Source organism: Lissotriton vulgaris, chromosome 1_1, assembly GCF_964263255.1.
Source record: "Lissotriton vulgaris chromosome 1_1, aLisVul1.2, whole genome shotgun sequence".
Classification (NCBI taxonomy): Eukaryota; Metazoa; Chordata; class Amphibia; order Caudata; family Salamandridae; genus Lissotriton; species Lissotriton vulgaris.
This window is the reverse complement of record NC_141685.1, coordinates 1,735,877,254-1,735,889,724: the sequence shown is the minus strand read 5'-3', so window position 1 is coordinate 1,735,889,724 and position 12,471 is coordinate 1,735,877,254. Positions and strand designations below refer to the sequence as shown.

The following is a 12,471-nucleotide window of genomic DNA, read 5'->3' as shown; positions in this document are numbered from 1 at the left end:
GTGGGCCTGTTATAGGCGTTGGTGACGTCAGCGGAGTCGCGAGCGGAGCCGTGTCTCTGTGACGTCCGCGACCACGTCGGCGCAAAGCTACAAAAAGAATTTCCGAATGTTGCTGACGCAAGGGGATATTCACAAGGTGAGAAATCCACACGGCAGATGTATCTATTAGAACAATGCTTTTCCTTGTATTCCAACGTTGCTGAGGTGTTGTATAAGGGTGCTATGGCAGACTGTGTCGAAGGCTGCGGAGAGGTCAAGTAGGATTAGGGCAGCTGTTTCTCCGTTGTCCAGTAGAGTTCGAATGTCATCTGTTGCTGCGATGAGGGCGGTCTCGGTGCTGTGTTTGGCTCGGAAGCCGGACTGTGATGGGTCGAGGGAGCCGTTGGATTCGAGGAAGGCGGCGAGCTGACTGTTGACGGTTTTCTCAATGACTTTGGCAGGGAATAGGAGGAGCGAAATGGGGCGGTAGTTCTTAAGTTCAGTGGGGTCTGCTGTGGGTTTCTTCAGGAGGGCGCTGAGTTCGGCATGTTTCCAGCTTTCCGGGAAGGTAGCGGAGTTGAGGGAGCAGTTGATGACATCTCAGAGATAGGGTGCGATAATGGAGTCTGCTTTGTTGAAAATGTGGTGGGGACATGGGTCGGTTGGCGATCCTGAGTGGATGGAGTTAATCAAGCGGATGGTGTCTTCAGTGGTGATTGGGTTCCAGGCGCAAAGGTTGTTGGAGGGGGGTTTAGGTTTGGAGGTGGGTGGGGTGGACTGGTCGCCAAAGCTGTTATGTATGCCAGCGATTTTGTTGTGGAAGAACGAGGCTAGAGAGTCGCAGAGGTCTTGAGAGGGAGTGATGTCGTTGGTGCCGGCGGTGGGGTTGGTAAACTCTTTGACGATCTTGAATAGTTCCTTGATGTTGTGGCCGTTGTTGTCGAGTCGATCCTTGAATGCTGATTTCTTGGTGGATCGGATTAGTTGGTGGTGTTAGCGGGTGGCGTTCTTGAAGGTGGCCAAGTTGTCAGTTGTTGGGTTTTTTCCCCAGGCTTTCTCGAGGGTGCGACAGATCTTTTTGGATTTCTTAAGGTCATCATTGAACCAGGGGGCTTTTATGCTACCTTGCTTGATTTGATGGTTTTTCAAGGGTGCTAATTCGTCGGCGCTGTGGGTGATCCATTGTGTGAGGTTGATGGCTGCTTGGTTTGGGTCCAATGATTTGGCAGGAGGGTTTTGGTGAAGCGATGTGAAGAGCTGGTCGGTGGTAATTTTGTTCCAGTTTCTGCGGGGAATTGGTTGTGGGTCGTGGACTTTTTGTAGTTGAAGTGAACGCAGCTGTGGTCCGTCCAATGAAGTCCTGTGGCGTGGTTGAAGGAGATGTGCTTGCTGGAGGAGAAGATTGGGTCGAGCGTGTGCCCGGCATAGTGGGTGGGGGTGTCTACAAGTTGTTTGAGTCCGAGATTGGCGAGGTTGTCCAGAAGGGTGGTGGTGTTGCTGTTGTTGTTCTTTTCCAGGTGGAAGTTGAGGTCTCCCAGTAGAATGTAGTCCTCGGAGGGGAGGGCGTGTGGGCTGATGAAGTCAGTGATGTCTTCGCTGAATTGTGTGCGGGGCCCTGGTGGCCTGTAGATGAGGGTGCCTCTGAGTGTGGTCTTGGGGTCGGTGTGTATCTGGAAGTGAAGGTGTTCGGCGGCTGCGAGGTTATCGTCGGAACTGGTCGTGATGCGGATCGTGTTCTTATGGACGATGGCGATGCCTCCTCCTGTTTGGTTGATGCAGTCCTTTCGGATGATCTTGTAGCCGTCAGGGATGGCTATGGCGATGTCGGGCGCTGATGAGGCGTTCATCCAGGTTTCTGTAAGAAAGGCGGCGTACGGCGATGTGGTGTCAAGTAGGTTCCATAGTTCAGTTGCGTGTTTGTGAACGGAGCGGGTATTGAGCAGGATACACTTCAGGTGGTTAGAGTCGGAGCTCTGTTTGGAGTTAGTGGATTTGGTGTGGTTCCTGATGCAGTCGAACTTGCAGGAGTGGCAGGTGAAGGGTCCATGGGTATGTCCTGGGGCGGCTAGGTAGCAGTCTGGGAGACGTCCGGGGTTGAGTGCTGAGAGGATTGCGGCGTCGTACGTTATGCGGGTGGAGTGGATTTTGCGGGGGCCAGGGGGTTTGAGCCGGGTCTGGTGGCTCAGTGGACTAATGCGTCTACTGCAGGGGCCTGTGTTCGACCTCATGGTCACAGGTTCAAATCCCGGCGGGTCCACTCAGCCTTTCATCCATTTGGGGTCGATAAAATGAGTACCATTGAGTTGGGTAACAACAAACATCTGTTATTTCAGCGCCAAGAGGCCCGTAGTGGTGAACGTGCGCTTTACAAATACTCATGTTATGTTATGTTATGTTGGGCGCGGTCCAGGCGCGGACGGGCGTAGACGAGCTTACCTTTGGGGCGCCTGCGGCGCGCATAGGGCGCGTCCGCTGCACGTCCGCTGCACGTCCGCTGCGCGTATGTTGCTCTGACATAAGTAAGTAGTGGGGTGGAGAGACGGGCTGGGAGGCGCAACAACAAAATGGCAGCAAAAACAAAAAGCGAAACAGGGCGAGATTGGGGCACAAATTAGGAATATCACTGTGATGTGGGCAGTGGCACCCGCACAATCAGCTCCAAATAATTTAACCAGCAATGCGAACTTTGGCACCAATTATTTTACTAGCAATGCAAAATATGCAATATACCACGAAATACAGGCAATGTGGGCTATGCGATATAGCGCTACGCTGTTAATTAGGCACAACTAAAATTCCACACAATGCGAGCAGAGCACAATTAAGTATTGGCGGCAATGAGCAATAGCGCTACAATACCAGGTGGCCAGGGAGCGTGGGGAGCGACCGCTTCTGAACTCGTCAGGACGGTCACAGCGCTGGAGCATACAGGTCAGTCCTGAACTATTAGTGGGAGGGAGGGTCAGCTGTGACAATGGATAATCAAGGGAAACAATTCCTTAGAAACCATGCGGGGTTGGAAGAACGGCAAATAAAAATGATCACCTCGGAACGGGGTAATAAAGAAGCCCTGGAAATCATTATAATCCCTAAAAAGTTAGGGTGGGGGGAGGAAGATGTCCTGGTCGGAAATAGGTACAGAGAATTGGCTTAAATGGATTGTGAGGAAGAGGGGAACTTGAGTAACATTGATTAGGAAATTAGGTCGTCGGGCAGCCTTTTCATCTTGTCCTGGAATGTTAATGGTTACAAAAGAATACGGTTTCAGGAAGGCTTTAAAAATATCCTTGGTTAGACCAATATTGTTTGCTTACAGGAGACCTGACTGTGCGACAAAACCCCTGTCACCATGTAAATCCTGCAAGAAAAAACCAAGTAGGTAGGGTATCAGGTTGCCAGATGACGTTGGTTTCCACAAGGATAGCGAGAGATATACATCTCCTTGAACTAAAGTGTAATTGGGCATTAGGTAGCAGAGTGCTGACTCTAAATAACAACGTAGGTGGTGGAGGCCTATGCATTATAAATGTGTACATACAGAAAGGGGAAAGAAATGAGTATAAAGCGGAGTTGGAACGTTCAAAAAAGGATTTAGAGGATTTATACGAAATTCACCCAAGAGATGTGCTCCTAATATTGGGTAATTTTAATCATAGACTAAATCCCCAAAAAACTAACGCCTGGCATATAATATAAAACTGTGGAGAAGTGTGGCTCAGGGGTTAGAGGCGGCAGACCCGAAAGCTGAGATCGGCCCTGGACCAGGGTTCAATTCCCCGCCTCGGCGGGTCTTGGGCTAAAAATTCCACGGACTCGATAATTCTCGCTCCGGTGCCTTCTCGACTCACGAGTTCACACTCTGCGACTCTGGGCAATAGCTTGCTTAATCTCCACAACGGCCCCTCGCGGCGGGATGCCTGGCTTTCACCTTGTGGATACCCTGCCGGGGTTATCTCACAGGGGAATACCAGGACGGGTTCCCTAAGCAAGCGCCGGGAAACCCACTGCGGGTAGCTGTGCGCTATATAAGCTCAAATACATTTACATTTACATTTACATAATATAGAGTTTGCAATGTTCACCAACAGTGACATCTCAAACCAAGACGTGGAGCTTGGCCAGCTGCTGGGGGCTATGGGTTTGGTCTGTGTTAATGGTAGAAAAGAAACGGATCGGCCTGCAAAGTGCACCTTCAAGATAGGGCAGCAAATGTGCCCTATAGACTATGTTTTTACCCAGGCATGGTGCTTCCACTTAATACAACACTTCGAAATACTCAGGGTAGAGGGTAGTGATCACTTCCCACTATCGATGGAACTGCAGGTAAACAGGGACCTCTCCGAGACAGAGTGTTACAAGTAGATGTTGAATATCCAAAGCGACTTACAACCCGGATTAGTGAAGAATATATAAAGAAACTGAGTGCATTCCAGATAATAGTCAATTTAGAAAATCTACCACATGGGGAGGATATATCCTGGAATGAGGATATAATAAGGCAACTAGTAGAATGCCTCAGGATAAAAATCAAACTGGGAAACCACGGTTTAGTAAGTAAAGCTAAACTACATCCAAATAATAAATCATAGTTTGACGAAGACTGCCGGAAAGAAAAGGCCGCTATTAGGCAATATGAAAGATGCCTTAGGCGTAGGTATAATGATTCAGCATCACTAGCACTTAAGAAGCTGAGGACAAAATACAAGGCAACTATTAGAGAAAAAAAAAGATCCTTTAAGGAAAAATGCTGGATGAACTTACTTGAGGCAATTGAAGAAAAAAATGTCAAAGGCTTTTGGAAAATGATACAAGAATGTACGGGGAAAGCGGTAGGGATCCTGCAATGCTCTGTTCCAGAGGATAAGTGGGTAATCTACCTTGAGAAAATCTATGGCAAATGGCCAAGGAGGAGGGAAATATCATCTACCAGCTGGCCAGGAGTCAGGGAAGAAGTAATAGTGCAGTTCTCCCCAGGCCATATTAGGACCATATTAGTTGGATTAAATTTAACACGTGCTACCGGCCCAGATAATCTACCTGCAGTCATTATAAAAACGAATCCAGACTGGTGGGCAGATTTTTTCTCAAAGATGTTTTTGAGAATATTAAATACAGGAATTATGCCAGATAGTTGGAAAGGGCCTATCATTAAACCGATACATAAAAAAGGCGATGTAAATTCCCCTAAAAATTATCGCCTGATAAATCTCCTGGATATTGGGGAAAAAGTATTCTCCAAAGTAATCCTAGGTCTGCTGAAAGATTGGGCAAAAGATAACCTGATACTACCCCCAGAACAGGGTGGATTTAAAAAAGGGCATTCAACGGTGGACCACTGTTTTGCTCTCTGGGCTGTCGCGCGGAAGTCGATAGAGCAGAGGGATGATCTAATTTGCTGCTTGGTGGACTTCCACGCGGCATTTGACCTTGTGGGTAGGGAGCAGCTATAGTCAACCTTGGTAGGTTACAAAATACACGATGATCTGCTAGCCCTTATACAGGCCTTACACACAGATAACTGGGCCCAGGTAATCTTGGATGAGGAGGGAGGATGGTCTGGGAGGATCCAGATTGGAAATGGCCTGAGGCAACGGTGTGTATTAGCCCCTTTGTTTTTTTCCCTGTTCATAGCCGACTTACCCCTGAAATTAAGAGAGGTCAGAGGGGTTAGCCCAAAATTAGGAGGTAATCATATATTCTGCCTGCTATATGCAGATAACTTGGTGATTGTGGAGCAGAGAAAATTAAACATGTTTAATGAATACTGCTTAAATAAAAAATTAGTAGTGAGCATGGAGAAGACCAAAATATGTTGTTTCGGTAGAAGCAAGACTAGGTTCCCTTGGTGTCTTGGCACAGAATTGCTTGAGAGGGTAACAGAATATAGATACCTGGGAATATGGTTTACGAGCAACCTGAAATGGTCTACCCATCTGGAAGCTTTAAAAATGAGGGTAACGGCTTCTGTGAAGGGTCTAAAAAGATTCAATAGCGGTTATGGTGAAATGTCAGATGGGCCGGTTATAATGGCCTACCTAGCAATGGTCCCCGCACAATTTCTATACGAGGCAGAAGTACTTTTTCTAAGTGGGTAAAAATGTTGGGATAAAGAGGAGGGAAATATCCTGAAAAGCTTGCTCTCGTTGCCAAAATCATCAATGGTACAAGCTGCAAGATTAGAGCTGGGATTTACCTCTCGGGCAGTAACCGCCAGTATGGCCCTAATACGTTTTTGGCAAAGCCTAGGGTCAGGGGAGCCCCAAAAGATTTCCCAGTGGTGTAAAGGTGAAATTGCCATTAGTGAGCTGTCCTGGGCAAAAGAAACAAGAGCCTCGTTAAGAGAAGTGTATGGAGTGTTGAGATTAATGTTATGCCCGCAGCTAGAACACGCAATAATAGGCAAAAAAGAACTAAGGACACTGGGAGCCGACATGTCCCGTATATGTGACCGAGAGTATCTCTTGCGGAAAACATTGATGTCCCATATGACCAAGGCTTGGGAATCAGAAGAACAACAGTATCCCTATTTAGACAAGTTACCGAATTACCATCTAAGACGTGAGGTACTAAAAGTGAGAATTAGGAATAAAGCCCTGTTACATGAATAATGGGGTCAAAAATATAATGCTAAATAGTGATGGTAACTGTACTTGTACGTTAGGTACCTCCTGTGATATTGTACATATTTTATTAGACTTTATGATGGTTTTAGATATATGAAAGGAGATGTTATGCCCGACATTCAAAAAATATAGGATTATGAATAGGATGCAAGCTGCTAACCTTCTAGTGGAAATGACAAACTTAGATATAGCCTGTGCTTTGGGGACATTTATGAGCAAAGTCAGGGTGTTTCTCCAGTGTACAAAGTAAGAGGTGCAAGCAGTTCCCTTAGTATAAAATGATATTGCATTTTTAAAGGTTAATAGTAATGTATGTATTTTATTGGAAGGATTGGATATATATGTATGAACTATTGTGATTTTAATAATTTTAGGAAGTTATTTGATTAGTACCTAAAGGAGCTGCGTTATCTTTCGTGCAATGATTATGTGTTGCATTTTTTATGATTGTATTATGTTATGTGCTTTTAAAAAGGTTTACAAAACGTAAAGTGTATACTTTTATGGTTGTAACAAACCAAATAAAGTTTTTATAGATTGACATTGTGTCTCCTATGTGCTCTTTGCACTACCAATGTCTTTCTTTGATTCCTCTATTCTTGTCTTTCCTCATTTCATTGCTTCCTGTCTGAGCTGTGGTCAACATAATTCATGTGTTTCCACAAAAATAATTTCACAGGATACTGAGGTTATGAAGAAACACAACTGCAGTCCCAAAAATTTAGTTTTTTCACTATACGGATTTCCTGTTTGTTTATTGACAATACTTATGCATGAAAAAAGTGATCTTCTGTAGTCCCAGTAAGTTAATCTAGGCCCACTGAGAGCAATACTACATGCAGCAGCGCACTTTGTGTTAGGTCTCAAGAAATGTGACCACATGTCTGGCCCTGCTAACCCTTCAATGGATTCCCATTGAAGCCTTTTTCACCCACAGAGCGCTGCACTCCTCTTTACCGTCCTATCTAAGTGAGAAACTGAAAATCTCAGGAGCAAATAGGGGTTCCAGAAATGCCCAATCCCTGCTACTGGAACCCCCCACCTTCAATTAACAACGGTACATGAGCCAGACATTCCACGGCAGTCCCACACGAATCTCCTTTTCTCCCTCCCTTCACCTAAAATCCAGTATAGCCACCTTTAAAAAGGACCTCAAGCTCCTCCTATTTGACAGACACATGTGTTAATCGCCCTCTACCATACCCAAGCACTCTATCCAGGAGTGGATCTACCTTCACTCTGTTTCCCCACCATTTTAATTGATGCTTGAACTGTGTACTTCCCTTGCCCAACGGCTGCATTTGTCCTGGTCACAGCTGCCGATGCAAATATCTGAACGTTATTATTGTAACTGCAACTTGCTGTACCCTCGTATCATGCTACTGTTGTAAAACACTCTGGTACCTCCGGGCCATGTCTGCACTATATAAAATTGCAAACATAAATACATATATAATTATCGTTCTGCCAATACCCTGCCACTGTTGTGAGAGGGGCACAATCAACTAACATGATCACTGATCATGAAGGTATGTTAATGGTAGTCTGTGCATTACACAAAATGGCAATAATGTAATGTTTATCATCTTTATTAAGGTCTATTGCTATTACTGCAGGTAACAAAAACAATTATGATTGGAATCACAGATGGGAATCAGTGCTCTGAAGGCCATTTCCACAGGATTCATGACAGGCAGTGAACTTCAATGAAAAACAAAGAACTTGGGGCAAAATAATCAAATGCATATTTCCAGAGCTGTGTGGAAGGGATGAGGTGCCCTGACATTTGCCCTTCCAGCTACAATAAAAACTGTAAAAAGCATGAATGACACTTAAAATGAAATAAATAAACGTATTTCATATTGTAGAAAAAGCTCCGTGAGAAAGGTTGACTGGCTGCAGGGAGGAAAGACTGAGTGCGTAAAAGCAAATCACTCTGACCCTTCATCTACATGCACTGTGTGCTTTGAAGGAAGCCTGCCCATGCTAGACAGTAGAAAGTGGAATGACAAGAGTGGTACAGCAAATATTTCCCATTTCCTTTTGGTAGGTATAGGTAGCATCTTTTACCTCAGTAAAGATTCTGTGCTTTTAGGAAATGGGAAGTTTTCTGTAGCCTCACATGTGGGGCCATCTAGTAAACTCTTACAGCATCTGTGTATTGCCTCTTGGAGCTTGAAATCAAAAGCATGCTGTGAAGTGATTAGCTGGCAGAAAGAGGTAACAGGCAAGCTGGCAGAGGTCCTAGCTAATCAAAGGTACCATCTGCTATTAGCCCCACTCGCTGTTGTCAAGGCGCCAACTGACATCCATGAGGTAGAGGACATTATTGGCCGCTCAAAGAGTCCCAGTCCCCTCAAATACGTGCCCAGGGGGCTAAACAGCAACAACTGGCAAAAATAAACCACTGGCTGCATTCTCATGCTTAAATGTTAGCACTGTTTGAGAAGGTGCTTGTGCCATAAGGAGCCAAAAAGACAATCAGGGAAGTCAGAGAGACTTTGGAGCATGAAACTGAGTACCAGGTTCACACAATCAAAAGAATGGGTATAGGGAGGAGATTCTCTTCTGGGTGACTTCTGCAGAGTCCCACTTTTGGAAGTCTTCAACAATGGGTTGAGGCACAGAAAAGCAAGGACACCTGCAGGGATCACTGGATAGACTGGGAGGACAGTGTCCTTCATAAGGAGCCTAAAGCTCCTCATCCTGGGCTAGCAAGGATGTTGATAGAATCCTGGTGTTTAAGGGCCTGACTTTCTATTCGAGTTGGCAGATTACAATTTTTCTACATAATATTCATGTTATTCATTTTTGCAGTTACCACAACAAGAGTCATATTTGCAACTATTGCTCTACATATGTTCTGCACTCAGGTGACTTACAATAAAAGCTTCTCATAACATTAGCCCAGGGGTCTTCTGTGTGCTGATTTGGGTGAATGGGAAAGAGCTAATCTATAACCTACCTGTCTGTCTCTGGAAGGATTGTCTACAGTCCCCATATGGGTCCCTTTCCAAGTAAGCTATGGGAGAGTGTTATGCATTTAGTACAATGGGACCAGAAGAAATATACAGAGTGTGAAAAAATGGCTCAATAAATACTATAAATAAATCTTTAGAAAAACGGAATCTATAGCAGCTAAAGTGTCGTGCAACTTCCGGCTATGTCTTGCGTTTTAAGTCTGGCACTAAAAATGTGCAGTTTGTCTTTGAAACACAAGGCTATATCTCTTTCATAAGTAGTCCTTTTACCTTGAGAAACTTGCTCTAATTTCCTGACCCATCTTCAAATAATCGGCAAATCACGTTGACATGAGTGTTAAGTAGCAGAGGCAATAGTTTCAATATTTGCTAACCTGTAATGGAATATTATAGTGATTCCTTTGCTTTACCACTTATTAGATCTTTACGACACAGGTTTTTCATCTTACCTGCTCTGCTGCAAGCATTGGCGAGTTCTTCATAGGATTCTTCCATACAAATTGTCTATGGTATTCGGAGGTCCTGTTAGGTTTGTATACAGGTAAAACATTCATGCCTGCTTTCTTTTGCAGTGCTCTGTGGAACTAATAACACAAAGATTGAATTTAGGAACGAAAAAATATTTTTAATTTGCACCTAATTATCTACAGTATCAAGCAAAAAAAGCCTTTTTTTACCCCATTAGTTTCTGGATGAGCTACGGATGGAGTTGCCTCTTTTATTTGCTTCTCCAGTACTTGAGTTTGTAATATGTTATTGGCATCTACATTGTTTTCCTTGACATGCTGTGCACTTCGTAATTTGCTGTCCTCTGAGTTGTTGTTTTCTCTCCTATTGTGCGACCTGTGTGATTTGTTCACCGTTTCAGTTTTGTTTTCTTTCGCATACTTCATTTTTGAATCTGCAGAGTGAGATCGAGATTTTTTATGGGGCAGCCTAGGTGCCTTTGGTGTCTCCACATTTTCTTGGCCATGGATGTCTTTGCGATGTGCAGGATGTGAGCGAAGGTGCTCTGGAGCTTTCCGATCTGAAGGTGCTTCTAGATTCCTTTCAGAATCAAGCTCTCCATTCCACTCCAATGACTTTGAAATTTGTGGATTGTAATAAGGAACTCTTTTCTTTGAAATAAAGCTTGGTTCTTTAGTAATTCCTAGGACAAAGAAGATATTAGCATGAACTGTTATTGTCCTTTTGTAAAAGTAAATACTCTTGTGATAAGACACCACTAGAATCAAACATAACTAAAAGGATTTGGCAAAATAAAAAAAGTTAATGACCTACGATAAAGCCTTTTCTGGTAGAGACTACTTAACCAAAGATTCCGCACCCTTTGAATACCATCAGACTAGATCTTGAAACTTTTGTATGGCAATATTCTCCAGCATCTACAGCAGTTGCAGTATGAAGTCATGTTACCATGTAGTGCTCTGCCTCGCGCTGCCATGAGGTTATTTATCACCTGCTTGCACAGGTGTCAGTTGCTTTCTGTACTCTGCCCGTGCCAATAGATGTAGTAGCGGCCGGCACGGATCTAGGGTTGCGGGGGAGGGGGTAAGGGGCAGTAAAAAAATAAGAAAAAGACACTTACCTCCTCTTGCGTCCATCCCACGCCGTCTCTCCTCCGCTTCGGCATAAACAGGAAGCAGCCAGGCTTACCTAAGCCAATCACAATGCTGCAATTGAGCATTGTGATTGGTGTGAGGGGTACTGGGGGCCTTTGCATGTTCTCCACCCAGGCTGCTGCTAAGTGCACATGACTGTTTGGCAGGCCCAAGACGACTGGCCAAAGCGTCATTGCTACTTCAGTGTGCCCACCACTCCTCCCCCTTCTTGCTCTGTGAGTAGAGCAGCCCCGGCCAGCCTCCATGCGACCACAGCAGGAACAAATAAAATGGTAATAACATCAAGCTCTTATCATTTTATTTTTCCTTTCTTTCACTGCTTCAAAGCAGTGGGGTTCTGCTCCTCCGCCTTAGTGGAGGAGCCGCCGCTGAATAGATGTGGGGTTTTAAGAAACTAACATTCAAACAATTTTGTGTGCTGACTTTTAGTATTGGAACCTTATCATCTACAGATTGTCATGAGACCCCTCTACAGAACGGAGAAGTGGGAGGGCAGATGAAGAAACTTCACTAACTCCCCTAGCCAATGTAATGGCTATTAGGAACACTGTCTTCAGAGTCGGCAACCATAAATGGCAACTGTGCATAGGCTCAAAGGGCAAGCACATTAGATGGGTTAAAACTAAATTCACTGTGGCATTAATATGGGGCAGGAAGAAACATATGGATCAATCCAGTTCAATTACTTTATTCGATTAATACATTATAAATCATAAAAGTTCATATAAACGTCACAAATATACATACTAAGAAAAATTGTTCGACTACAGTTAAAAGAACATTTAAGAACAATAAATAAATCAAAGCAGCTAATTAAAATCCAATTCATCTTAACAAATGTGCAATTTCCTAGTTTTCAGAGATAGACACAAGAAAGAGGCGACACAGAAACAGGTTAAGGGGTCTGGCAACATTCGTAGGAAGTAAAAAGCTGGGCAGCATTGCCTAAAATTAAATTTGTGCATAAATGGGATTACAAAAATTCTCACGATGATTACGATGAAATTTACAGTAAAAGAGAATGTGAAAGTCATTTTGAGGTGATGCATCCTCACATGGACAACATGGGAGATCGTTAAGAGTATGTGCCAGCAGGAAAGCCCAACATACATGTAATAAGGTTGAGGCAAAACCTTAACAAAATAAATCTTTCGATGGATTTGTGACAAATTGCAAGAAGTGCATCACAGCAGGTGATTTAAAAAGAGATGGTTGATCAGATAAATGTAAAAAGGCCGAAAGGGTAGCTAAATAACCCTTAATTGT

At 44.2% G+C, this 12,471-nt stretch overlaps 1 protein-coding gene across 4 annotated transcripts in view; it reads right to left on the bottom strand.

The window, feature by feature from the left end:
- Positions 1-12,471, bottom strand: part of SAXO6 (stabilizer of axonemal microtubules 6) — a 569,878-nt gene that overhangs the window by 404,474 nt on the left and 152,933 nt on the right. For all 4 annotated transcript variants that reach the window (XM_086919018.1, XM_086919016.1, XM_086919015.1 and 1 more), the window contains exons 3-4: positions 10,261-10,733; positions 10,033-10,167 (exon numbers count right to left, since the gene is read on the bottom strand). In XM_086919018.1, coding sequence (XP_086775144.1) covers positions 10,033-10,167; positions 10,261-10,733 — 608 coding nt within the window. The remainder of the gene's footprint in view (positions 1-10,032; positions 10,168-10,260; positions 10,734-12,471) is intronic.